This window comes from Perca flavescens, chromosome 16, assembly GCF_004354835.1.
Source record: "Perca flavescens isolate YP-PL-M2 chromosome 16, PFLA_1.0, whole genome shotgun sequence".
NCBI classification, from domain to species: Eukaryota; Metazoa; Chordata; class Actinopteri; order Perciformes; family Percidae; genus Perca; species Perca flavescens.
Window position 1 is genome coordinate 18,260,609 of NC_041346.1, and position 27,854 is coordinate 18,288,462.

General features: G+C 40.2%; 1 protein-coding gene across 2 annotated transcripts in view; it reads right to left on the reverse strand.

Moving 5' to 3' along the window:
* Window positions 1-784: 784 nt before the first annotated feature.
* uhrf2 (ubiquitin like with PHD and ring finger domains 2) overlaps window positions 785-27,854 on the reverse strand; it is a 33,454-nt gene continuing 6,384 nt past the window's right edge. For both annotated transcript variants that reach the window (XM_028601759.1, XM_028601760.1), the window contains exons 2-16: window positions 20,427-20,822; window positions 18,665-18,984; window positions 8,738-8,956; window positions 8,316-8,425; window positions 7,974-8,160; window positions 7,441-7,564; window positions 5,128-5,235; window positions 4,831-4,935; window positions 4,578-4,684; window positions 4,223-4,385; window positions 3,901-4,038; window positions 3,173-3,404; window positions 2,849-2,997; window positions 2,367-2,465; window positions 785-2,268 (exon numbers count right to left, since the gene is read on the reverse strand). In XM_028601759.1, coding sequence (XP_028457560.1) covers window positions 2,122-2,268; window positions 2,367-2,465; window positions 2,849-2,997; window positions 3,173-3,404; window positions 3,901-4,038; window positions 4,223-4,385; window positions 4,578-4,684; window positions 4,831-4,935; window positions 5,128-5,235; window positions 7,441-7,564; window positions 7,974-8,160; window positions 8,316-8,425; window positions 8,738-8,956; window positions 18,665-18,984; window positions 20,427-20,822 — 2,604 coding nt within the window. In that variant the 3' untranslated portion in view covers window positions 785-2,121. The remainder of the gene's footprint in view (window positions 2,269-2,366; window positions 2,466-2,848; window positions 2,998-3,172; window positions 3,405-3,900; window positions 4,039-4,222; window positions 4,386-4,577; window positions 4,685-4,830; window positions 4,936-5,127; window positions 5,236-7,440; window positions 7,565-7,973; window positions 8,161-8,315; window positions 8,426-8,737; window positions 8,957-18,664; window positions 18,985-20,426; window positions 20,823-27,854) is intronic.

Sequence of the window (27,854 nt, forward strand, 5' to 3'; positions counted from 1 at the left end):
AATGAGTTCCTAATGTTGCCGTTTTGTTTTTAGGTTACACAGTGAATCCACACACTTCTTACAAACCATAAAAAAACACTATTCCAGGCCAAGATAATACTTTTGTCATATGTCAATTTTATATGTGAAACCATATAAACACTATGTTATCGAGCATATCCAACATAAATTAACTAGTTCTCTCTCTTTTTGGAACCAACTGTCTATGTCAAGAAATCAGTTTCTGTATTTACGTATTTAAGATCTACGTATTCAGCACAGCCAACAATCAGACCTGATCAGTTTCCTGTCTTTGCTGCTTTTCCATGTTAAAGTTCAGTAACTTCTGGATGTAATGTTACAGACAACAAATAGCTCACATCATCCTGGCTGCGCAATCATCCATTGGACCACTTTTCTAAAAAATCGAAGGAGAAGCAGATCATGCTGGATACCTAGAGCTCCCCAGTTAACATTATACTAAATATAACAGAGAGAACAATAACAGATGCATATCTGCTGAGCACAAAATATGCTAACCATGTTTGTGTAAAGTCCTGCTTGATTGTGGTTGCTTGGTAACACCAGGGACAACCAGTGTGCCCTTCTCAGCGTCATTGAAAAGAACATGCAAGCAGCGCACCTTGCGCTTTTCAAGCATTTCAGTTGCGCTGCATGTATATTTTTACTTTCCATTACATCATTTCTCAGCCAGATAAATTAAAAAAGGGAAAAAACAGAACATACTTCTTCTAATGTACGAGAACAGTTTAGTTGGTGTCATCTGACTGAAGAAGTGGAACCACGAATGAGAGTACTATGTGAAAATACATAGATGTGAGAACTTCCTTTATAAATGTCTTAACATAAATGCTTAATACATAATTGCAATAATGTAAGAGCATTCAACTACACTTACGAGAGAGATCTAGTAGTATGTGTTTGTTTATCTTGTACATTTGTTTTTAGCTAACAAAAAGTGCCTTTCTAAAGAAAGATGATAATTTGGTTAAGGTCCTGTTTGATACTTTTATTTTTAGGAGCGATTCTTCACCCGATTCTTCGAAGCAGATTTTTGTAGATATTTGTTCCCGACCTGCTCTACAGCCTCACGTCTTTGGTATGTTAATGAAGTAATTGCCTTTTTTATTTATTTATATTTTACTCATAAAATCAGACAGAGTTGTGCGTGTTGATCATTGTTGCGTTCACTATAAGGAAGCAGTTTTGTTGGACCCAGAAATTTCCTAACAGAGCTGCCAAATTTCTGTTTTCTGCAGATGCACTGAAAGTACCTCTGGCAACACATTTGCTATTCTTATTAGCTCAAGGTATGGCAATGGCATAATTCCAAGTGACATGAGCAGCTTGCAGAATGCTAGCGTGTGCTCCTGTATAACTGTTATGATTGATAAAGTGCTTCAAAAGGCATGAAACATTGTGTGCTTCTTTTCAGTATAAATACATATTAATTATATCCTGATTTTACCTTGCCATAACAGGCCAACTCTCAGTCCCGACATACTTGCTCACTCTGAATGTTGTGCAGGGGGTGTTATGTCCTGCTGTGCCTAAATCAACGTATTAAATTAGCACCTTTATTTGCCAGCTGACTAAAATACTGCACATGTATGAAGCAGCTCAGCTGAGTGTTTTTGGTGTAAAACTGCATACATGGTACGCAAAATGCGTACGGGTTGGCAGGAGTCTAATGGCTGATTTCATGATATGAAATGTCAATTTATGTGTGAAAAACACAGTGAAAGGGCAAATAAAATAAAACAATTGCTAATATCTTGAGGTGGCTAGTGGGTGTGAATTGGGGCTCTTTTGTGCGTTTGTAGGGAGTAGCAGTCGGGAGGTTAAAAAATGTCCTTGGTTGAATTTCAGGCTGGTGATGTTAATGGAGAAAGTCCAGGTTCAACAGATGAGGTCAGTGTCTACTGAGGTTGTTTGTGTGTAAATGATTGTATACATAAATGGCTGTATATGCAATAAACATTTGCCCATGGGTAAGTACAGTATGTGTGCGCAATGCATTTTAAAGTGGAGCTCTAGGTACTTGACGGTATACATGGGTGCACAGAATGGATGCGCGTGTGCGTGTATGTACGGGTTCTACTTAGAAATGTGATTTCGATCTCATCGGCCTTTGCTGTAGCCCGGATAGAACTGGTCAAGCAGCACCTGAAGCGTCACGTTTTGGGTCATGACGTAGTCTTTGCCCAAGTCGTGACGGCAGGCAGGGCAGGTGTACACATCCGCTCGGAACGATCGCTGTAGACAAGTCTGGGAAGAGAGGACGGCATGAGGAACTTTCCACACAAATACAAGAAGGGGGATTTTGAGTAGTAGTTGTTTAAAAAATACATCCAGTCAGTACGCACCTTGCAAACATTGTGTGAGCAAATGGTGGTGATGGGTTGGTAGGCCAGCTCCTGGCAGCACACGCACATGAAGATCTGCTCCATCTTCCGCAGGAAATTCTTTATACGTACACAGACAGAAACACATGAAAAGGAATAAAGGTGATAAAGGAAGAAAGGAAAAACACACAGAAAAATATAAGTATACTACAACTGCAGAAACAACTTTTAGAAATATGTTGGTGATACTGTCTTTTTACAGGCTAGATAGCTAATTATCTGCACAGCTGCCGCACATTAAACAGCATGTAAACCTGCAAATGTCACTTTGATCCAGTTAGATGCTGGTATGGTCCTTACTCTCTAAAATCACTGCTAACAACACACAGTCTGCCTGTGACATGTAGCTACAGCTACAGTGTGTTTACTTTGAGATGCCTTGTGAACACAGTGTTGAGGAGTCTGAGATGAGTTAGAATGTCACAGTGTACTGGGATTCATACCGGTCCCTCTTTAAGGTGTCCCATGGCTTCATCCCAGAGTTTCCTGTTGGCTGTGTCCTCCCGGATTAACTGCTGCTGCTGCTGTGACAGATGGAAAGTCTCCTCTATCTTCACCCTTTTAGAGGGAGGCTCTGCCGCTGGTGGCAACTCTGGTAAAGACACAGAATTAAGACTGAAAAATGCTAAATGAATGAACATTAAAATTTAAGACGCTGGTGGGATATCAAATATTTACAAGCCATCTTAAAAAAAGGTTTCACTGCTCACGCGGTTCTCACCTGTCCTCTTCTCACAAGACTCAGATTCATCTGTAAAAGCACCCACCGTTATCGCTGGTTGTCTTCTGCTCTCCATTACTCTGTGGCTCCTCCTCATACACACTGGCCATTGGCTGCTCGTCTTCTTCTTCCTCGTAATTCTCTTCTTTCTCCTTGATCTTGCGTCTCCGTGGCCTCCCTCTCCCGGGATAGTGCTTAGTCCTTCCCCCGCGACCAGGTCGGGCGCAGGCCTCCTTCTTTGTTTTGTTAGCCATAGCCGCTAAGTAGCCGGGTGGGTACTGCAGACAGTGTAGTAAAACACATGAAAAACATACTACACAGTGATTCCCCTAGGATTTTTTCCAGGGTGTGTGTGTGTGTGTGTGTGTGTGTGTGTGTGTGTGTGTGTGTGTGTGTGTGTGTGTGTGTGTCTCAATCTACTGTAAGCTGTTATCAGAGGACGCAGGTGAGGGAAACAAGAAATAGAAAAAGAAACTCAAAATGAAACTGCAAATACGCTCATTCACAGTCATTTTGTGTAATCAGTTTAATTCAAAAGAAATATAGACACTTTATGATCCATTCCCGTGTATAACACACCTAGCAAAAAAATATATAAATAGAAGACCGTCCTATTTTTACGCTCCGCGGAGCATACGCGCTGCTCTCGTGCCCAGTGTAGCCAGTTTTATTGATTATAGTGAAAGCATAGTGTAGCATATATATATATATATATATATATATATATATATATATAGTGTCTATACAGTAAAATACACCCACAGACACACAAACCTGAACAGCAAGGCCCAGTTTTTCGATCCTCTCCAGTCCTTCAGGTGTCCATGGTGCTGGTTCCAAATCGTCCCGTCTCAGGAGGTACCGCCACACCAGGTAACCACACTTGCCAATCTCTGGCCAGTATTTTACCACCTAAAATGCACACATTACACACCAGAATAACATTAAATACTGCTGTGCTTCCCTACATTTCAGACATGGTACGATAACACTGTTGCCCGTCCATATTTGTAAAGGCGTCTTTGTATGTTAAGTGGCTTTACTTGGTGAGCAGATCTGTTTTAGACTACAAAATAATAAAAACAAAAATGCGTACCTTGTAAATACCATCGTAGCGATTCCCCTCCTCAGGAGCATATTTGCTGATGCGTCGACCTTTGGAACTGCGCACTACTCTCACTGGCTTTCCTGCCCGCCAGTTCCTAGACTCTGCCCCATCTTTGTCATTCAGAGGTGCATCACAGTTTAAGGCCAATGCCCTGCAGGAGTCAGGATCCAAGAGTTATAAAGACAAGACAGAATTATGTTCATCAAGTCTGACTAAGGATTAGGAATGTTGATGAAAAGTCAGTTATTGATTGTTAAGAAGTTTATCATTCTAGCTATAACTTATCTAAAAAAAAAACTGTAGAAAAACATGATGGCTTTCCATTTATCTTGATGTATCGTACCTGTTCATGTGTGTCAGGGTCTGGTCAAAAGAGTGCTCTCCGATCCGTTTGTTTCCTGAGAGGTCACGACCCCCACTGCCTGTGTAGGTGAACTCATCTCCCCGATCCTACAGCAGGTCATTGTAACCATAACAAAGTGGTCGGCATATTCACATAAAATCCCCCTACTTCATACATGACTCTCTAAATCTACCAGAGTAACAATAGAGAAGGAGAATAATAAAAATTTGGTGAAAAAATACAAATAACCCACCACTTCATCCTCAAAGCCCCCAGCCAACACCAGCGAATAGGAGCCATCATTACTGCGCCCGTGGATACCACCAACATGCGGCCTGTGAACACCTGCCTCACTCACCTGAAGTGGACAGAGGAAAGCCATTGATGATATGGGCAGTGACATAATATATATCATATTACAGAAAGACATGACAATACAATCCATAATGTCATAATATTGAGAGTTAAGTATAGGATGAGACACCACAAACTGCTTTACCACTGGTCAGTTTCCCCAATTCATTTGTGATGCACTGTACAAACGGCTAACCTGAACTCGGAATTTCCAGGTGGCTCCAACAGGAATACCGGGTATGGGTCCATAGTGGTTTGAAGGAACAATTGTGCACTCCTTGGTACGCCCCACACAGGCCATACCCTACAATCACAAAGGACGACAACAAAGAATGTAAGCTGCATGCACAGAAATACAATAGCATGTCCTCATGAGTGCAAATGCCTTTAGATCACATGTAAATAGTGTGTAGGAGCAGAGCTGCTGATGTGTATTACTGTACATTCAGAAAATCATCAGAATTCCATTTAGGAGGTACACAGGATTTCAAAAGTGAGAAGACAAAGAAAGACTTATTTAATTTTAAGGGTTATAAAATTGCAAGAATAAATGCTGTGTGACTCACAGCACTTAAATATGCCCAAACACACAAGCCAGACTGTTTTCAATTAGTCCACAGAGAAAGGGAGCATTCTGGTAAAGAAACAAGTTATTTTCCATTGGCAGTTCCAGGAAAGTGGCTAAGTCATGCTTAATGGCATTGTTCACATTACACCATGGAGCAGAGCGTCAGGGAGACAGCCAGGCCAGGATGGAACTGAGCCACCCAATATCTCAAAGTGTTGCCATGAGAAGACTCTGAGATTTTGAGGACACATATTTAACAGTATGCTTAAAACAGATGTTTTTTTTTGTTTTGTTTTTTTAACAATTTTAAATACATGTCAGCAGTCTTCTTCTGTCTCATTTTGAGCCTCAGAAGCTAGCATGAGATCATTTTAGTTTTTGCCAAGTAAAAAGTCAAAATATAATTTTCAGCTTGTGACGGAAAAAAAAGAAGTTAATTAGTCATGTTTATTTGACAAGAGCTTGCTAATTAATAACACATCAATATTTATTAAAGTGATATGACTCAAACCAACATTAATAATCACCTCTGGAGGCCTGGTCTAACATTAAGTAGATATTAAGTATTATTGACTGGATCAAAAACTTCTGATCTGATCGTTTGATTTGAGGAAAGAAAAGAGCTGTTTCTAACTCAGGCAGTATTAAACAGCTTCAAAAGGAGGTAGACACATAACTCTTCACATGAAACAAACCATTTATCTTTGATCAAGAAAAACAACAGAGCAGATTACTTACTCACACAAAATATTAAAACAAACCAGTTTGGAGGAAGTAAATGGAAAGTGTGTTATGTGTGAACAATGCACTTAATGGATGAATCAATTAATGAATGGATCGCCCAAACCTTTGCTGCTGGGGGGGGGGGGGTGTACTATAAGAACTATATGTTACAAAACTACTTAAACTTATGCCGCGTTCTATTTACCTCGGAACTCATTTTTTAAGTCGGAAACATGCCCCCTGACCTCGTATTTACGAGCTCGGAACTCGTACAACCTCGCAGTAGCCCGAGTTCAAAATCCAACATGGCTGCCCCCTGTATCAACAGTTGTGAAAGCTGCAGTGACATAAAGTTATAAGCACTTCTGTCTCATTTGTGTCACTAAATCAGTCGTTCACACAGGCATGTCCAACTTCTATCTGTCGACATGTTGTTATGCTGTTTGCATGCACAAAAAAAACTGCGTAATGCGTTGTCATCAACTGGTTGCTAACAATAACTAACCGGACTAGAGCTAATGAAAACAATGAAAATCCGACTTTTAAATAGAACGCATTCAACTCGGGTATGACGTCATTCCCAGTTGCGGCTTCCGAGTTCCGAGGTAAATAGAACGTGGCATTACTTTACAGCTCTGGAAGAGTTTTCTGCAACATTTATATGTAAATATAATTTAAACATTATATACTAGAAAATACGATGCATTTGAACCCTAAGGAAGAGGTCTTGTTCTTCTTTTAAGTAATTTTAAAGACTTTGAATTATGTTGTGAAAAGTGTTACAAACTGAAATTGGTGCTCAAAGATTCTGTCTAGGCAAGGCAAGGCAGCCAATATGCCAGTCTCACATAGGAAAATGTAGCTTTCAAAAATGTATGTCATATGTTTTTTATTATCACGTATTCTCAGCAATCTGGTAGTGATGTGATATATTTTTTATTTTAAATTAAATGCTTGTGGCAGGTGTTACAGTGTAAATCTGATAATGAAAATGCTGCTTCTTCTATTTCTTGTCCGGAGCATGTGCAGGCTACTTGAGCCTACATGTACCCACTAATTGCAGACGTTTGGAAAAATCAATCTGGAAAGTTAATGATGCTGAATACTTTTTTCATATTTATATAAATATTCTTTGCACCTTCAAGGCAATTTGATGAGGAACCACAGGCCTTCCGGTGTGTGTGTGTGTGTGTACCTTTGGGTGCCCTTGGGTCTCACCTTTCCCCAGTCCCTTTGACTCTCAGTTGTTGCCGAAGGCATCTTGGCTTTCTTCTTGCTGGCTTTGAGTTTCTCTCCAGCCTTAACAACCTCACTGGTGTCGTTCTTACAGGTGGGACAGTACCTGGCAGAATGAGAGGCAATCATTTCTGTGGATGTGTGTGTATGTGCGTGCGTACAAAGCTTTTACCTAAATTAGCCAGAAGGCAATGAGACTGGAATCTAGTAACAAGTGCCCTAAAGAGAGATGTTGCACCGACTTAAACATTTAAATTCGACGAATAATCAGTAAAAACTAAATAAAAAAATCCACACCCTCATTCCTGTTTGGCAGAGAAACATTTGAAGCCGCTGCAATAGATAAACTCACACCTGCATTATGTAATTATTTTATATTGATTTTAACCTCAATCACCACTTAATTACTATTTGAATGCACTTCAGCTCATACCGAACACCATTAATCAACCTTCTTTAATTGATTGTGAAGTGCAGGATGTTGTGACTAATTGCTGAGCTACACTCTCTCTCACCAGTCCTCGTCATCCGGGATGGTGGCCAGCGGCGGGTTGAGGCAGTAGATGTGGAACGCCATGTTACACTCGTCACACAGCAGCTGCATGTGAGCATCCTGCTTGCCGCCACAAACACAGCAGGAGCAGAAGCGACACTCTGCTTCGGGGTCAGCCTTGCAGTGCTTGCACTCCGGTCCGCTCTTCCCTGGAAGAAGGAAACAATCATACCTGCATGCACACGTACTTGAAGATGGTCTTATGGTATGGCTGCTCTAATATATACCTTCAAAGAAATTATGCACATGTTTTACCACTATTTTCCCTGTGTGTGCATGAGTGTGTCTATGGTCTGGTGCATACGTTTAAATTGTCCATCTGAGGCTGAGAGTGCACGAGCTCCTGGTTTTTCCACCTGGTAGATTTCATCCAGAAAATGAACTTTACAATCCCCGATTATATCTCCAGGACCCCTGGAGGGAGGGTGAGAATTAAAAGAGAGAGAGAGAGAGAGAGAGAGAGAGAGAGAGAGAGAGAGAGAGAGAGAGAGAGAGAGAGAGAAAGAAAGAAAGAAAGAAAGAAAGAAAGAAAGAAAGAAAGAAAGAAAGAAAGAAAGAGAGAGAGAGAGAGATGTTACAGAGAGATGGAAAGATGTCACAAATACAAATGTTACACTTTATCTTGGTAAGCAACAAAAACACTAATTGGCCAAGCAGATATTCTAATGAAGAAAACCCCCCTATGCCCAACGCATCACCCTCCCACCTAGGAAGGAAGATCCTCACCCCAGGAGGATCTTGACTCGGAGCTCCTTGTTGGTGCGGGAGGCTTGGTTGAGGGTCTGAACCTCAGCGTCAAACCAGAAGCCCCTCTCATCTGGTGTCTCCATATTGTAGTTGACCATCACATGCATGCCCACCTGGAGCTGGTCCCACCGCAGCAGGGTCCTGGCACGGGGCCGCACATCCACCGGTCGCATCTCAACCACACCGTTCTCTGGGTAACTGGAGAAGAACGAAGAGAGGGTTGAGGTTTGTGAAATCTGTATGCCTGCACCTCGGTTTTCACACAGTTGTCTTATCTACTCAAAATACAGTCCTTCGGAGGTTAAATGGTTACATACACTTGCATACATGTTTCTTTTCTTCAAAGATCAGGTTTTTGTATAAAATGCATTTCATGACAGCCACATTTCTCACTCAGCCCACATGTTGTTGGGAATTTAAGTGTTCACTTCTTCATACCTTAGCTACATGGGCCATGGGTAGGGCTGAGCTACCACTGAGCACTTCAATCAATTGACATCAATTGTATTTTAATGGTTAAAGGAGTAAATCCTTGGAGAACAAAACTGAACGGTGTAAAAATCCCCAGCAAAAAACAGCTAGTCAGAACAGTGTGTTCTGTAAAAAAATAGATGGCTGTGAATATTACCTATTAAACTGCTCAATACATTAAAGCACAGACTGTTCCATTGATAAGTAATATAGGCCTCTGTGCAAGTTCACAGAAGCTCACACAAGCACACGGGGGCAATAAATTTAATACATTTGGATTATGCACATAAAGCCAAATGCTGATTTTAAGAAACTCGCATTACAGACCTATATGAGTTTACTCAAATGTGAATTTAGACCTCTGATTTGCCTTCATCTGTCTAACACCTAATATAGTGGGGGTTTTGGAGCAAAGAATTATGCAGTGACAAAAGGTGAGGTGACTAAAGATGACCGACAGCCAAGATAAACAAATATGTAGCAATGGCAGGATTAGGATGAACAAAACATCCACATATCTTTACTGTTTTAGATATTTAATGTTGTCTCTTTTGAAGGTTTGGCTCAAACTTCGCTGATGACTACATGAATGCATCATATGATGATATATGAGCAACAGTATTTCGTTGGGGTGTAACCCAGAATAAACTGAAGAATCTGACTTGTTTAGGAGTTTTGAGATTATTAATTCCTTCTAACAATAATGCCAGTCTAGCCATTTTGACGTCAACATGAGGTTGCCAGGTAACTAACAAAGACTACAGAAAGTCACAGCCTCTGGCCAAGAAATAGTCTGGCACATAACCCCCGTAAAAACACAACGTGCTGTTTTTATACCTTGATTTTTAGGCAGATAAACAAATGAGTAACCTTTAGAGGTGTAAGTAGGCAGATTTAGTTACATCTGGACAGAGCCAAGCTTTCCCCTTGTTTAGTCTTTGTGCTAAGCTAATAGCTATCTAGCTTCATATTTACCATACAGACATTAGATTGGTATGAATTCAGAACTATGAACTAAGACTAGACAACAATACACAAAAATTACATTTTATCAGGAAAACCAGTAGCACATTTTGTACAACTCAAAATGTTCCTCCTTTGACCAAAGAAGATCTGAACAAGTTTAAATTGTTTTCTTTTCTAGCAAACTTTGAGTAGAGAGGTTAACTGCCCAGGTTCCTGCTTGCCAATCATCATTAGCTGTAGGGATCTAGCCTGACTCGAAGATGAATTGCCAACATCCATTATGCTTACAGATGAAAAATGTGTTAGCACTGAAGTTTAACTGCACAACAGCCTGCACACTCAGGTTCACTTGCACAGTGGGAGGTGAAGGTGGAAGAAGAAAAATTTTACACACACACACACACACACACACACACACACACACACACACACACACACACACACACACACACACACACACACACACACACACACACACACACACACACACACACACACACACACACACACACACACACACACACACACACACACACACACACACACACACACACACACACACACACACACACACACACACACACACAATACAGCAAGAGCAGCTACAAAGCTTTTACCCAAATTAGCCAGAAGGCAAAGACGCTGAAATCTGGTAACAAGTGCCCTAAAGAGAGATGTTGCACCGACTTTAACATTTAAATTCGACGAATACCAGAAAGATGCAACAAAAAAGTGGTTAAGAAATGCTGCCAGTCAATTTCATGTTTAGCTTTTTGCTGGTTTAGTTCCATTAAGCAATACGTGCAATACACAGAAATGGAGGGTGGAATGTTACTCTCAGTAAAAATAAAAATGTTAAAAAAAATCCACACCGTCATTTCTGTTTGGCAGAGAAACATTTGAAGCCGCTGCAACAGATAAACTCACACCTGCATTATGTAATTATTTTATATTGATTTTAACCTCAATCACCACTTAATTACTACTTGAATGTACTTCAGCTCATACTGAACACCATTAATCAACCTTCTTTAATTGATTGTGAAGTGCAGTGTGTGTGAGTCTAAACTGGGTACTTGTCTTTCTCAGACAGTCTGCACTGAAACAGTACCAATGATACCCATGAATTAACTTAAATACCAGACATTTGAAGATTTGATCCTGTCCAAATATGCACTACTTATGCTTTACTTTCTTACTGACAAGGCTATGTTGCATATTTTAAGCCATTGTAAATCAACAGGAGAAGGCCTACAGAGTGCAAGAGTAGCACACAACTAGCGTACTCCCAGGAAGAGGAGGCCGGGGCACAGTGTAGGGTTTTTAGGCCCAAGGGATTACTGCAGTTTTGGGTGGGGTGAATACAATACAAGCAATACACACACCAACATGCAAGTGTACACACACACACACACACACACACACACACACACACACACACACACACACACACACACACACACACACACACACACACACACACACACACACACACACACACACACACACACACACACACACACACCCTTAGAGCACAATGGGACTCAGCATGAACAGAAGGGGGAACACGGAGCAACACAAGGGGAGTAGAAGTACCAAAGTTTAAGACCTCATAAGCTCACACTCCCTCCACTGTTGTACACTGGCCCTACTTTAGACCCTAGAACATCCACCAACGGAGGCACTAGATAAATTAATAATAATTTAAAATAAAATATTGCAAACTCAAAAACCTTACAGAAGCCTGATGTAATATAAAATAAACAATACCATTTTATTTAGTCAGCGCGGACATTTAGGGACCGACACTGACTGCGACAGTAGAGTATGATTTAATTATACACATGTAAGGCAACAGAATCTCATAATGGATGCATTACAATCATCTTAATGGGGAAACATGACTGTCCACTGTCTCGGATCTATTAAACAGGTCCATGCATTAAAAAGCCTGTGCTAGTTTGGTCTAGGTTGTTCTTTCCTGCATCTGACAAAACATACATGCATGTTGTAGTAATATATTATGATATTACTACCTGAGATTCTTTAGATTTTATTTTTACCCAATTACTAATGGAGTACTTCATGGTTGATGGGTAGAGGGAGGCTACTATTTATGGATGTTGCTTTCAAGGACATCCATGTGTGGTGGCCACGCCATTAATCTCATTTGACCTCAAGGTCCCTTAAACCATTTCTGGACAATATGCAATAAAATGCCCCCTTGTGCAATTAAATAGGCTACCTTTAGAGGTTTTGCTGCTACAACCTTACTTGGTCTAGTATGACCAGTTGTTTATGGTGGTTTACTCATTCTAAATGACCTAAAACCTCATTTAGCCTTTCTGTACTGCAATTTCTTGTTACTTATCGTTGACATATACACCAATACATATATCGCCATATATCTGAAAAAAGCTAATATCGGTCAATTTGTCGGCCTGGCTTTAATGAAGGTATTTATGTAGCAAAGCGCCTGAGTACTCACTAAAACAAATGCTTATCTGCAGCAAAACATATTGACCTCAATACAAAAGGATTTCATTTTGTATAAAATATTCACTCACACAGCTCAATAAAATGATATCATTAAGAAACGTGTCTTGGTAGTTCTGAAAAAACTCTCAAACCTCTACTACACTCTTGACAAGTAAAATGCATGATCATTTGGTCCTTCAGGCCATACTGCTTTCTTAAGCAACACGACACACTGTTTTTCTCTGAAACACTGCTAGTTATTCCACCTGCAAATATCACACACCCAAAATAAATGTCCCTGCAGTTGTGGGAAGAAGGAAAAAACACTTTCAGGTGCAGAGGAGGTAAACAAGAAAACAAAATCACATCAACACTCTTATTAATGCATAATGCACCTATTTCATCAGTAGTGAAATAAAGACAACATGACTTATCTAGCTCTTACAGTCTCTTCTGTTATGAAACCATCATTAGCGCTTTGTGTGCTTAGCTGAGGTCCCTGTAAAGAGGGAGAAAGGGAACAGAGGTAATGAGAAATGCTCAATTTGCTGATAAGCAGGCAAGTTAGAAATACTCTGACACTAAACAAGCTAAATATAATTGCTTCAACAGAAGTAAGGAAAATTGACTACAGTCTTACTTAACTTCCGCTTTGTTAGTAATTGAAGCCAAAATGTAAAGCTGCAACTTGCAATGTTTCTTTATTACTTGAATCTTAGGTAGAGACATTTTAAAGTTTATTCATTTGACAGACATCCAAAGACAACTTCAGGTATTAAAAAGGGCCAATTTTCAGATTTTCTACCTGAATCCTATTATTCTAATGTGACAGCAGAAATCTCTCCAACTTACTCCAATCTCCATTTCCCCGAAATCCATGTAAGCTAACATATACATCGTAGGTATGAGGCAACACTAGAGCCTGAAGAATGTTTTTTTAAGCTTAAGACAAGATAACATCATGTTTATTGTTATACAAAAGCAAGTAACGTACTAGTTTATTTTTATTTATTAAAAGGTGCTCTAAGCGATGTTGGGTGATGTCACTTCTTGTTGACGTTCGAAGTATTGTCGAACAAAACGGAGGCTAGCTCATCCCATCCCCATCTCGCATGATTGTGAATTCTACTGAACCACACTGAGGCCATGTCCACACGAATACGGGTATTTTTATAACCGTGACTTTTTTTACGTGGTTCGGCCTTCCGTCCACACGAAAACGCAGTTTCAGGGCACTGTAACCGAACATTTTTGAAAACTCCGGCCAGGGTGAGCATTTTCAGAACCGCCGGTTACAGTGTTGTCGTGTGGACAGTATAACCGGGTTTTTTGCCTTGCGACGTCAGAGTGTGCGCCGTTATCCGCTGTGTTTGACGTCATATTGTGCGCCGCTAACTGCTTTGTTGATGTTTGTTGACGATTCTTTGCAATGGCGGATGAGTAGGATGTAATTTTTTTCTAGGCTTCTGATTGGCCAAGGTGACTTTACGATTTGGGTTATATCGCCGCCTGCTGGTGTGGCATGCTCTTGACAGCGCTTGACAGCGTGTTTTTGCGTTTTCATGTGGACGGAGATTTATTTTAAACCGAGCATGTGTGGACGGGTTTTTTTTTTTTAAAACGGAGGAGAAAAAACTCTGGTTATAAAAATACCCGTGTCCGTGTGGACTAGGCTTGAGAGACCATTTAAAGGCTCAGGAACCCTTTGCAGGTGTTTTGGATTAATAAGCTGATTAGAGTGGGACACTTTGAGCCTACTATATTGAACCTGTATACAATATTAAAATTCTCTGATGTTTTTCATAAACTGTAAGACATAATCATCAAAATTATAACAAATACAGGCTTGAAATATCTCGTTTTGCATGTAATAAGTCTGTTTAATGTATGTAGTTTTACCTTGATGTCAAGCCCCGCCTTCCCGCAGGCTGCAGCGAGATGCACTTGTCCCTTCCGCGCACTAACCCCCCCAACCCCCACCCCCACCCCTAAATCCTTCTGGTCGGTTATTGGCTGGAACACTGTTTGTTATGTTTTGTGGTGCAGAGGCCTGTACTACGAAGCAAGATTTGGCGTTAACGGGGTAACTTCAGGTTCAACCCAGAGTTTTGTGTATCACAACGGTGGATCACTTGTTACTGGGTTAAATCGCCGTTGTAACTTATGCTGAACACCTAACCTGCTCGGGAGCAGGTTATGTTGGAGATTAGAGATCAACCGGTGTAAAAGCACCACCTACTGACCAATCAATACTTGATTGATAACGGCGTCACCGTTCTGAGAAGATCAGGGGGAGCTCGGTGTGCGGAGAGAGAGAGGTGCACTCATAAAAGTTAAAACATTTAGAGACCGACAACCCCGTTAACATTTTTATGAAAGATATAGATTTTCAGATGAGGGAATTACGTATAGGCTATTTGTCGTCTTCTTGAGCTGTATGTTGCCAATGCGCACGTAGGTTTGAATTATGTTTTTATATTTTTTATATTTGTTCTCACGATCGCTTCCACTGCCAGGGTTGCAACTGAAATAATAGGCTAAAGCAACGACAGTTTATGAAAAGCACAAGTGTAATTATGGTCAGATCTTGTGCCTGACTGATGGGGAAGTGATATTGATAAGCGTTGTGATTTACGCATTTACAGCGTCAGCTATTTTTTGCCGGCTTTCCTTCCTGTTTTAGGAAGCAGCAACTGTATTGCGTTTTGCCTGTAAAATTTTGTCTGTGTTCTTCATATTGATGTAGAATTATAGTTTGCTCTTCTTATGTAAAATATGCGGCTCTGGTAGAGGTTTGTGATTGGTCATGCTGTGCAAACAGCACCTCTTTTATATGAATGCGCACGTCGCTGGATTGGGAAACACTGGGTTGATTGAACTAGTTGTAAACCGTTGTGACACCGTTTATGCGGGACCGCGGTTGTTAGGTTAGGTGAAGCCAGGTAACGGAAATAAATCCAGGGCATGTTGATCTTGATTTGTAGTACAGGCCTCAGGTTGGCGCACTTTGTTTTTGTTGCCGTTTGCGGAGCCTGGGCTGTCTACAGAGACTGCGTTTTTTTTTTTTTTTTTTTTTTACAGTGTGTTCAGGGGACAGGCAGCTAGCGGATAGTGGGGAGAGGTTTGCTGTATGTGACAAAAAATGTTGTAGCCTAAAAAAGTGTGACATTACTTAGAGCACCTTTAAAAATATTTTTGATGAAATGATTTCTCAAATTTGGTTAGTGAATCCATTTAGTGTAGAATTTGAAATGTAGAAGTTATTAACTGCATGGTGATCACACAGTTGTGAGATATGTAATGAGGCAGGGTCTTACACAGTTGACAAATAGGCCTTTTTCATAGCAGTGACTTGTCAAAGTAGGAAAAGCAAAGGTGTTACTAATAACATTAACGATCAGCTAATCAGTCATCGTTAATTCTATTAAATTCACCTGTGCCATTTCTACTTTAACAGGTCAAAATGTCCTCTGTGAAAAATGCCTATTAAGCACCATGCCAAAGACTACAGTCACACTAAACATGACCCTAAATGTGCTCAGACCCATAAAACTGTAATTAAACAATGCCAGCCATCTTGTATTTTGGTACTACTCATCAAACAATGACTGTTCTGTGTAGAAATGGAGATCGAGAGTGGGCGAGCGAGAAAGAGAAACTAAACTTAAATTAAACTTTATTTCATTGTCACTTATTAACTGCAGCAAATAAATCTCTCTCAGCTGCACTCAGATAGCAACTGTGCTCAGATAAGGGCAGGCCAACCGCCACAGCTTTAGATACTGGTAAGATCTCTTCCATTGCATATGTCGATCCTGGCTAATTAGAAGACAGAGCCCATTTAAGAAGCGCTTAAGCCTCTCTTTTTAAGCAAAAGCTTCCCAAAATGCCAATTTGAGTTTATACAGCTATCTGGACTATCTGTATTTCTCACATGAGGTGAGGAGCTCCAGATGGCAATACGCCTTTTTGTTACTTGCTATTGTAAAAAAGCACAGGTGTTACTAATAACATTAACAATGGCCACATTATATTCAAGGGTTCTAGTAAACCAGACAGTGTGATAATGAGCCAGCATGCACAATACCAGGACCCTAAAACTGAAGCAGCTAAATGGAATTAATTCAGCAGTTATCAATTTTACTATTTACACCTGTGCCTTTCCTACTGTGACATGTGAAATTGGTTTCTATGGGACCATACTAATAACCCAACATGTGGATACTGAATACTCGTCTGGATGTTGTCAGGGAATAATCCTGTTGTGTAGTGGATGCACTACGGTTAAGTAATAGAGCAAATTATATAAAACAAAATTTTAACCAGACATTCATTTTATTCAAATTTCCATATTGCAAATATAATGGTCTACTTGAAAGCTACATGAACATAAATTGTGTTAATTATATGCCTATTTTATGTCTATATTTGTTACTCTCTCCACAGAGAATCTTAAACATATGTTGAGCTCAGCCAAGATTTAACCATGAACCCATATCAGAGTCCTCTCTCTCTCTGAGCACAAGAGAGATTCTCCCAACGTAACCCTTTGATTTTGTGGCTCGTTACATTCTGTATAAATGCTGTCGAGAACAGCCTCATGCGAAAAAATGGCGGTTCATTTTGTAGCGCTGATTTTCAATTCTCAGACTATGCAGGCAGGTGTTTGATGGGGAGAACGTGTGTGTACGTGCGTGCGTGGGAAGGCAGAGCAATCTTACCCACCCTCCACTTTTCTCTAGCAAACAAAATGATGGAATAAACCTGGAATGGCGCTCAGGACAGAGAGGGATACTATGCATTTAGTAGAGAGCAAAAGAGTATATTAAACAAGCCGCACAGCACACAAAATTGCGGTTGTATTTGTGGCTCAGTTGGTGAAGATGCAAATCACATATTACAGCTATGTCCAGGGTTAAAACTGGCGTGGGATCTTTGTTGTCATTTGTGTCTCACTCTCGTTTCCTTCCCTGCCTCTCTTGACTGTCAGCTATCAAATAAAGCAAATCAGTAACATGAGGCGAAAACAATAATCTGAATAAACAAACAAACAAACAGATAAATAAAAACGGGGAAACAAATGGTGTGCATTATTGGATTGTCCCTGCAGGAACACTCCAGTCCCATTGCAAGTGATGAAACAACAAACCAGAATGCCAGGGATTTGAAGGATTTCGGAATGTCAAATGGGAATGATGTCTGTCTAAAAGAAAACAAACATTTACTGCTCAACAACCCTTGATACAGTTTTTCTGGCACATCCTCCCATGACAGAAACCGCACAGGCACACACGATGATAGTCGCAGCGAGGAGGCTATGTCTCACCGGTGGCATGTTCACAGCAATTACAGACAAAGCTGAAGGAGGCAAGCAAAGAAGTAATGCTCCTGAGAACTCATGAGTTACCATGGAAACATTGGCTTCTGAATGAATTTGCTGGAAAAGGAGAGTGCAAGAGATAGAGTCCAAATTGTAGCACCAACTACACAAACCCCCTCTCATCCCCTGAACTGCCAGGAGAAAGCAGAGGCTGCAATTCCCAAAACGCCAAACCACCATTACTGATGCATGCAGCCAATAGTACCCCCACCCCACACACACACACACACACACACACACACACACAGTTTTTGTGAAGAATGTCACAACAGCAGCACGAGTAAATACATTGATAACTAGCAAAAACAAAAACCTATTTTATACTGTGCTGTAACAGCATATGCAATGAAGAAGGCACACATTCACACCTTTTTGAGCCACAGCACATGCACATTCCAATCCTAAACAGCATTTTACCATCTATGAGGATTTTGTTCACCAGACCAAAATGCTGCCGCACTGACACTGTGCAGTCAGATGTCCGCTAAAATACAAAATTCAACTGTGCAGTTTTATTTAAAACCCGTGATGATGGGTTTGTTATCGCTGCAACCAAAATCAGCACAGTTGCAGTAGGAACACTCTCCCCAGCATAATAAGCCATCACTTACTCGTCATATTTAATGTGGTAAATGACACCCTCTTCTCTCTCCTTGGTCTCTGTAGCTGCTGTAGAGTCTGTCTGAGAGGTGGAGGCTCCATTACTCTCAGAGCCTAACACAACATTATTCCTGTTACTGTCTGTGGTTTGGCCTTGGCCGTAGGCCTGTCCCTGCTCGGCCTCCAGCTTTCTATTAGTCCTTTTTGGGGGCCGGCCCACCTTGCCCTTGGTGGGCGTTATCTGTCCTTTGGGAGTGCGTGTCACATTTTCGAGGCAGGCCTCAAACCAGGCACCGATGCTGACGTCTCTGCAGTCCACCAGCTCGTTAATCTGAGAAGACACAAAGACAAAAATAACACCTGGTCTCTTTTGATCCCATTTGTCATTTGTTCAAAGAAACATGCCATGTTTTAGCCCATTTGCTACACATGAAATACTTTAAATAAAGCGATACAGAGTATCAGATTTTTTAAATGTTTTTCCCTACCCTGGGCAGCCAATTATTATAGTTGTCAATGCAGTCTGAAAAACAACTTTCAGACTTTATTAGGAAATCCATCAGTCAAGATTGTGTCACCAACTACATTACCACATATTGATAACAGGTGTATTCATATTTTAAGCAAGTTAAAAATCTCTGCAAATGAATTTGTTAGACTACTCACGTGAACCATTACCAACGGCATCCTGGGACTTAAGAGGAACTCAGTAAACACTAGAGTAATTAACATTAATTTAACATTATCACCCTAGTGAGATTCATGATGTTCTTTAAATTCTTGTGAGCACAAATGTTTGAGATGCATTCTTGAAATAAATTGCATCTGTGGCACTGTGTGGCTCCTCTGTGAAAAGTCTGCAGTGAATGCTTAAAGCCTGTGAAGGCATGTGACTAATTTACAATCTACTTAGTTACAGTATTGATCTTCCTGCATGCTGGATCGGACTTTTGACATCAAAAAGTGTCCAGTCCCACACATACTGTATAATTCTCAGACATGTGGGCCAGCCAGCCGGCAAAGCTCGGGTAGAATACAGTAGAGTAGACTCACGAACGTATGGGTTTTGACTGCAGTCTATTTATAATCTGTAAAATAGTTAGTGACAGGGCTGTAAAGACCTGTTTCTTATGTGTGGTTTGGCATCTGCCTCCCTAGCAAGGTTTGCCTCATGCTTGTGCAAAGGTCATTAGTCCTAATAAATTAAAGGCATTCAGGGTATCTGACCTACAGACAGAGCAGTTAAATAGTGAGAATGGAAGGATTTATTTGCCTGGAATACTATATATCTCAGCAGTCTGAGGTGCTACAGCACAAGACAGTGGAGAAAGGAAAGGAGAACTGCTTAGTAAAAAAAAAAAAAAAAAAAAAAAGAAATCTCCACATGCACGAGGGAACTAAAATCATAGTCGTGGTGGTCCTATTATTGTCATGTTCGAAATGGCTCTATTCCAAACTGCTGTATAGTATATAGGCATATTAAGGTAAAACTCATCCAATCCTTATTTAATGTAAGCTAAATTAAGCCACTAACTAATTCTTTTTTCAACATATTTAATTCAGAAATGACGTGGACTTCGTATGTACAGTGTGGTAAGGAGTTTGGAGCAGTGGAGCACAAGATACATAAAAGTGCCCGCCCGAGAATCTCTGGCAGGGACTTGGCTCGGAGGGCATTACATGCTCTGTAATTTAGAGAGTAATTTAAGAGTCTGACTAGTTACATGCAAAACCTTGCATATACTTTCAAAATATTAACACTCTCATCCTCACCTTGTACACACCAATTCCTGGGTTGACTAGTGTGTTTCTGCTGGATGTGGGGGGCTGGGTGTCCCGTGCTGGACTGGAGGACTTGAACCCATTTTTGGTACTGGATGAGTTACTGGTAGCGCTGGTGTCCGGCTTGGTTTCGTTAACAGTGCTGGTAGTGATGCTGCTGTTGCCATTGTCTATATTTGTGGGGATTTCCATAGCAGCGGGGGAGGCGGGAGCTGGGGAGTTGTGGCTTTCTGACCTGGAGTCAGGGGGGAGGTCTGAACTACAGGCCACACCAGAGGAGTCCTTGGTGGCGTGGCTGTCTGGAGGGTCGGTCTGTGAGCGAATCAGCAGCTGGACGATGTCATTGAGTCCCACGTTATAGTCAAACAGTGTCTGGCCATCTTCCATCTAAAAAGATAAAAAAAAATAAAAATAAAAAAGCCACCGACATGTATGGATAGACACAGCTTTACATATGCAAAAAACCATAATTGTATAGTGCTGCAACACACAGTTATTTTTATTACTCATTAGTCCTCAAATAGCTTGTTTATTTTTTTGCAGCAATAATTGTATCTTAGTTTACCATGCAGGCAACTACTTGCCCAACGATGGTGTATTTGGACAACTGCACAAATGTCTACAAAGACATTGTTTATTAAAGGATAGCTTCTGGATACTATGGAAAAAGAATTGAGCAGGATGAAGATCTGGTTTGATGAAAATGAGCTAACGTTGAATTTAAGCAAAACAAAATTTATAATATTTGGGAATTGATCAACCGACACAGAGATGAAACTCATAATAAATGGCATAGAACTAGAAAGAGTTTCTGAAATTAAATTTCTTGGAGTAATAATAGACAACAAATTAAGTAGGAGACCTCACATAAATTATGTCAAAGCCAAAATATCCAAATCAATAGAAATACTAAATAAGACCTACTTAATCAAGCTTCCCTGCATACACTGTACTGCTTCTTCCTACTCATACACATCCAGTCTTCATCCTCCAAAAAAAGAGCTATAAGAATTACACATAAAACTACCTGCAGAGAACCAACAAACTCATTATTTATAAAACTAAAAACACTAAAATTTCAAGATTTGATTGACTACAAAACAATTCAAACAATGTTCAGAGGATTGCCTAGTAGGATCCAGGAGCTGTTTCACACACACAGTGAGATGAATCTGTATATTCAAAAAACCACCAATAAGAACAAATATGAAACTTCTCTGCATTACCACAAAGGGTGTTAGTCTGTGGAACAACTGTGAAAGTGAGATAAAAAAAATTAACAATTTATCCGAACTTAAAAAACTATTCAGAAACAAAATATTAAATGGCAATGAGCTGGACCAGTGATTTCTTTTTTTGAGGACTGCTTGGCTTTTTGGTTAATTCATCCACGTTATTTTGTTTTTGATTATAACAGCTGATCTGTTCAAGCCGACTGAGTCAAATATTGACACTTATAGATGGGATTTGAATTTATATTATGAACAATAAAAATGAAGAGAGGGTAGGACTAGAAACGTTTTTTACTTCTTTCTATGCCTTTTAAACATGAACAATGTCATTTGAGTTGCTTATACAGTATGTTGCTGATGATCTAGTTTGTTGTTTACTTTTCTGTTTATTGCTTACAAGTTCTATTTTGTATTGTTTTTTAACATGTTCAATTAATTGACTAAACTAAAAAAAAAAATGTTCCCAATTGTTTTAAACTTTTTTTCTTCCTAATAGACATCCATGTGGTATGAAACGAGCACCACTGCGCCACAATATGCCCTTAGACAAATACTACACTCTGCTGCTTCTCAAGGACAAACAAAGAACACATAAGACAGAAGACAACATTGAGCACAGTGAGAGAAAACGATTATGTATTGTTACACAGCACTTCAATAAATCCACATGCCTTTAAATACACCAGTGTTGTTTAAGGATGTTGCTTAGGAGTCCACAGCAACAACATCTGCTCTCTGTTCTCAAATGAGCCCATGTTTAGCTAGTGATTTAATGCATAAAACTACATATCAAAGTGAACCGCTTTTATTCTTATAAAAGGGGGAAACAATGAAACAATTAGCACCACTGACTAACCACGTTTGTATTGGTTTACATATCCAGTCCAATAGAAATGGATGATGAACTGCAGCTCTACTCACATGTAGCCCACACAGTTGTCTACAAAAATAAAATAAAAAAGAAACAAATGAAACGAAATACATGAATTCAAGTGATAGGAGACATAGCTGGGGGAAAGAAATGACTGGGTTGCTATGACAACCAAAAGAGAGCAACCCCACCCCCCACCCCCATGAACCTGAATCATGTATACAATCTCTGTTGACACAAACCCGCCACCACCGTCATCAGCATTAGCGCGACTCTTTCAGGCAGTGCGGCGTATGGGCATCAGAAAATTGTTCTCTCAAAAAACAAGCTCTTGAAAAAAAAACATGAGGGCCCATTAGAAAGCCATATTTTCACTTCTACCACAAGCGATCTACTGTTAAGTATACAGTACAGCTACTGCCTTAGAAATGGAGCTTATGGCTGGCACGCCAACTCATTACAGACATCAGCCATTCATTTCAGCGCTCAACCCCACAAGCCCATTGTACTAGAGACGAGCATGGCCGCCACTCTAACTCGCTCTCTTCTTCGTTATTTGACAGCGAGGAGGAGAGCGTTTGAAGGTGTAGCAGGAGAGCAGTAGAGGGAGCAAGCGCAATTTCCCCATCCCTCCCTGTTTTTAATAGTCTCATGAAATTTAGATCAGAGGAGCAATGGTGCAAACACAGCCGCACAGTGGTTGCTATACTCACCTGTCTGTTTTTCTGTGGTAGTGTATTTCAGCATTGCTTTGTTTGTCTCTCTGTCTAAACTCTGTCTTCGATTTAGTCTCAGTAATTGTCTATCCTTCTCTGTCCTGTGCTACTTGATACTGCATTAAGAAAAGAAAGGCAAAAACACTAACAGAAAACAGACAATGAGATTGCTGGTAGGACCTCCAGCAGCTAGCCTCACCGTTGAGAAGTACTGTGTTGATGGACGGAGAATTACGCAGACAGAGCTGAGTATCAGAACAACACAAAGTACAATTTCATGCACCGCATCAAACCTCATAAATGATATTAAAGCAGTACCCGCTTTCCCCAACGCCTTCATTGTGTGATCAGCCTCTCACTGCGAGGTGCTACAGCCAGACATCGGTAATAACCAGCTGAATATTTCTTCAAACAAAAGGACCACCATCTAAACTGGAAATGTCAGAAAAATGCTTCATATATTCATGGAGGTCAAGATCTCTTGGACAGAAATATTGGCTTGTTGACTTTCTCTAGCATGGAGGACGAATAACATCATCAAGGATATGACATTTCCCCTTCATCGTAAATAATGCAGAATCTGGTATCTTCATTATTTGACTCAGTGAAATGTGTGTCCCAGAGGGAGACTTCAGTCCCGAGTACAGATCACAACAAAGCTTTAGACAAACCAGACACTTAACTTGAAGATTTTGCAAAAAAAAAAAAAAAGGCTAAAACCAATTGGATTAAAAAAAAATATATATATATATCCTTTGCATGGAAACGGTGTATGTGTGTGTGTGCTTGCGTTTGTATGTGTGTATTATATAGTTGAATAACCTAAAATGAACACCTCTCCACAAGGATTATTTCTCTAGTTTCAACAGGCAGTCTTTCAAATACTAATTGTCTTATTGTAACAGGAACCAAAGTACAATGTCAGTAAGAACGGCAAACAAAGACAAGAGAAAAACCTGTGGCTGCTCAGAGATACTGTAAAAACATACTGAAGATGTCGGGCCAAGATACGATTTTACCTCATTTCTATTTTAGCTTATGTGTTGAAACTGCGGGTAGGAAGAGATTTGGCTGTAATTTTGCAATACGTTTTATTATTTTGCCAACAGGCGGTCACACAGGATTGAATTTAAAAAGCTTCAAAAGCACTAATTGCAAGGCTCAGTTCTTACCGCAGCGGCCGCAGGTTCTATTCCGACCCGTGGCCCTTGGCTGCATGTCGTTCCCCCTCTCTCTTCCCTTACCTATCTTCAGCTGTCCTATCAATTAAAGGCTATTCTCGCATTGCCAGACTTTCCTCCACAGCGCAGCAGAAGAGGGTCTGGCGAGTCCACACAGCATACCAGGATTTTATTTTTGGTTTATTGGCATTTCTTTAAAACCAATCACAATCATCTTGGGCGGTGCTAAGCGTAGCACGGAGCAATGGCGCCTCTGCAAAATAGCCTCGGGAAGCAACTGTTTTGGTGGACCATGTGTACGTTCAAAGTAGGGCTGGGCGATATATCGATATTATATCGATATCGTGATATGAGACTAGATATCGTCTTAGATTTTGGATATCGTAATATCGTGATATGACATAAGGGTCTTTTCCTGGTTTTAAAGGCTGCATTACAGTGAAGTGATGTACTTTTCTGAACTTACCAGACTGTTCTAGCTGTTCTATTATTAATGATTATTTATCTAAAATCTAAGTGTGAAGATATTTTGCGAGAGCACCAACTGTCAACTCTAGAATATATCGCCGCAATATCGATATCGAGGTATTTGGTCAAGAATATCAGGATATCTGATTTTATCTATATCGCCCAGCCCTATATCAGAAAATATGGGATGTAGAAATAAGCGCTGAAAATGTGTGGAAGAAAAATTTAACAATTTAAAACGTTGGAAAAAACTAAAACAAACCTTATGGAGCTTTGATTTCAAAAAAGGTATTCCTGTTGTTATACAGTATTTATTTGTACATTTGTTTACATTTTATTGTTATTTGAACAGCTGAGCATTGAACCAGGTGAAGAAACCTGTTTATTATTTATTCATTTGATTTTGCAACTGTTCACTGAAATAGCCGGTTTCTATGAAACTACATGCGACAATGTCATATTTGGCTTTGACTTTGACTGAACATTTGCTCTCACTTTGCGGAAAAAATATCGGGATATATATCGTATATAGATATTCAGCCAAAATATATCGGGATATGACTTTTGGTCCATATCGCCCAGCCCTAGTTCAAAGGTTGTTTTAGTCGTGCAACAAAAAAACTCAGATTGGACAGATAGTCTAGCTAGCTGTCTGGATTTACCCTGCAGAGGTCTGAGAAGCAGTTAACCATAGTCCTCATAAATCCACCAGAGTTTAAAATGTCAACACAAAGAAAGCGGAAGGTAACGGACATCCAGCCGAAACAAAGACATCCGGCGAAATGTCCAGCGGCACCTAAACAATCCCGGAAGTGAAATGTCGTGGATATAGACTAATTAAAAGCCAAAATAATAATCTTAAAAAAAGAAGCACTAAATCATTCTGAAATTAAATTAACTATGCAACACTTGCTGCTTAATATATATGCCTGCATAGCAGTGATAGAATACATTAAGCCATTGAGTAAAGGCAGAACCAAAGTTAAAGACAAAGAAATCATGGCGGCCCATTTATTCTTCTTATTCTCAGTGTCTCTAAAAAGAAGCTTAAAAAGGTGTGAAACCCAAGCCGGGCCCACGCTGCTGTTGAGGAGAAATTAGCCTCTTTTGCTCTGACAAGCCATCCAAACCCCTTACTCCTACACAAATTCTTCATCGCCCTCGTCTCCGCCCATAGGCCATCTTAGCAAAGAGCTGCGCAAAATAGGTCAGATTTACAAAAACAATGACATGGGGGTGTGTCTGTGTGCCTGCCATCTACCAAGCTTCCATCGTTGGACTTTTATCCCTCATTCTCTACACAGTCATTCAATCTCTTTTCAAAAATTTCCACTGTTAATATGCACAAATTACATGGAAAAGTGACAAAGGTTGTTTATTGCTTCCTTCTGAATCTCTCTTTTTTTATGTTAATTTCTACATTTAAATTAGTATGTCTATTGATATTGACGGATTAACCCATAGCAGGTTGTAATCCTGTCTTTTGAATTTGGTTATGAGACAACCCTTTTGTTTACACTCAGATCACCGATTGTGCTTCTAATTCTTATACATTTATTAACTGCAAACGTGCCATTATTGACGCAAGAAACCAAACCCAAGACATGTGAGACAATTAGGTAATTAACCTGGGCAGTCCTCTAATAATCTGAGCTAAAAAAAACTACAAAAGGGTAAATCCTACTATTCACAATGCAGGTGTAAGAGCTGACAATTAACAGGTAGGAAATTTGACCACTATGCAAGCTAAAGCTACTATGAGAAGGAGTGGCAAAACTTTGAAAACATGTGGGAGTGTCAGAAAGCCTGCAGTTGTAATCGGGGTTTAGTGCCTCTCTTTGTCTTTGCTCTTTGTCCAGCCTATCTGTCAAAGAAGGGTGTGACTGTGTACATGCATGTCTGCAGCCAACTCTGCTTCCCCTGAAATTCTACCGCTTGGCAATGCCCAAAGAAAACCCATCAATCTAGGAGCCACAACATCAATGCATGTATTATCAAATTGTAGCAATATCTAGGTCACAGCAACTGTCTGCTTGAAAGGGGGCAAGCCAATAAAGCGTTCCTACAGTCCAACAATAGGCAACAGCTAACAGTGGAGGACAGCCCTACCATTTAAACATTAAGTGAACAACCTTATATTTGAAGCACACAGATGCAATACAGGCTGAGTTTTAAACCACTTAATAAACAGGCCAAACCTTTTTTTTTTAAATTGGTAAATGAGACTACTATTGCAAAAGTGAGTGTGGGCGTTGAGCAGAAAGGCTGCATGGACAGTGGTGTGTGAGTCTGCTCGTGAATGTGAGTGACGTGAGACGTTGCTCAAAGTGAAACAGAGATGCACAGGCAAATTGCAAAACCCATGAAAACAAACACTGAGGCAAAGTTGTGTGGCTGCTGGCTCGAGACCCTTCCGAGTCAAGGGCAAGCATGACTTTGAACCGGAGAGGCAGCGTGCGCAGTGAGCTGGAGGGAAAAACAAGACGCCATTTTGAAAAGGAATTAGACTGAGTTGTTCTGCTACAACTCTAAATCCTAACAGAGTGCAGGCCGTGCATGTAAGGGCACTAGCTAGTGTACGCTGCTGCTGCGTGTCATTGGCTGATTCCATGCATTACTTAACATATGGAAACCCCCTAATTAACCCTCCCTACTTACGTTCCAGTGAAATGAAGGAAGCACAGAATTTACTACACGGGCCTAGCATTTGCAACCACAGCTCCAACAGTCCCACAATGACAACTCCAGCATAAAAGATAATTTATTGTTAATAAAGTAAATGTAAACTAACTAAATTGTAGCTACATGTGTTGCTGAAAATCTTGAGTAGAAAGAAGAAGTCTTGCTTTGTTCTTTGTCAATATGGTGTTTTAAAGTTGACTTATGAAAACTGCTCAGAACATTTGCGCATATTTTTTTACTAGTTTACAAGTAGAAATAAGGGAAATGCA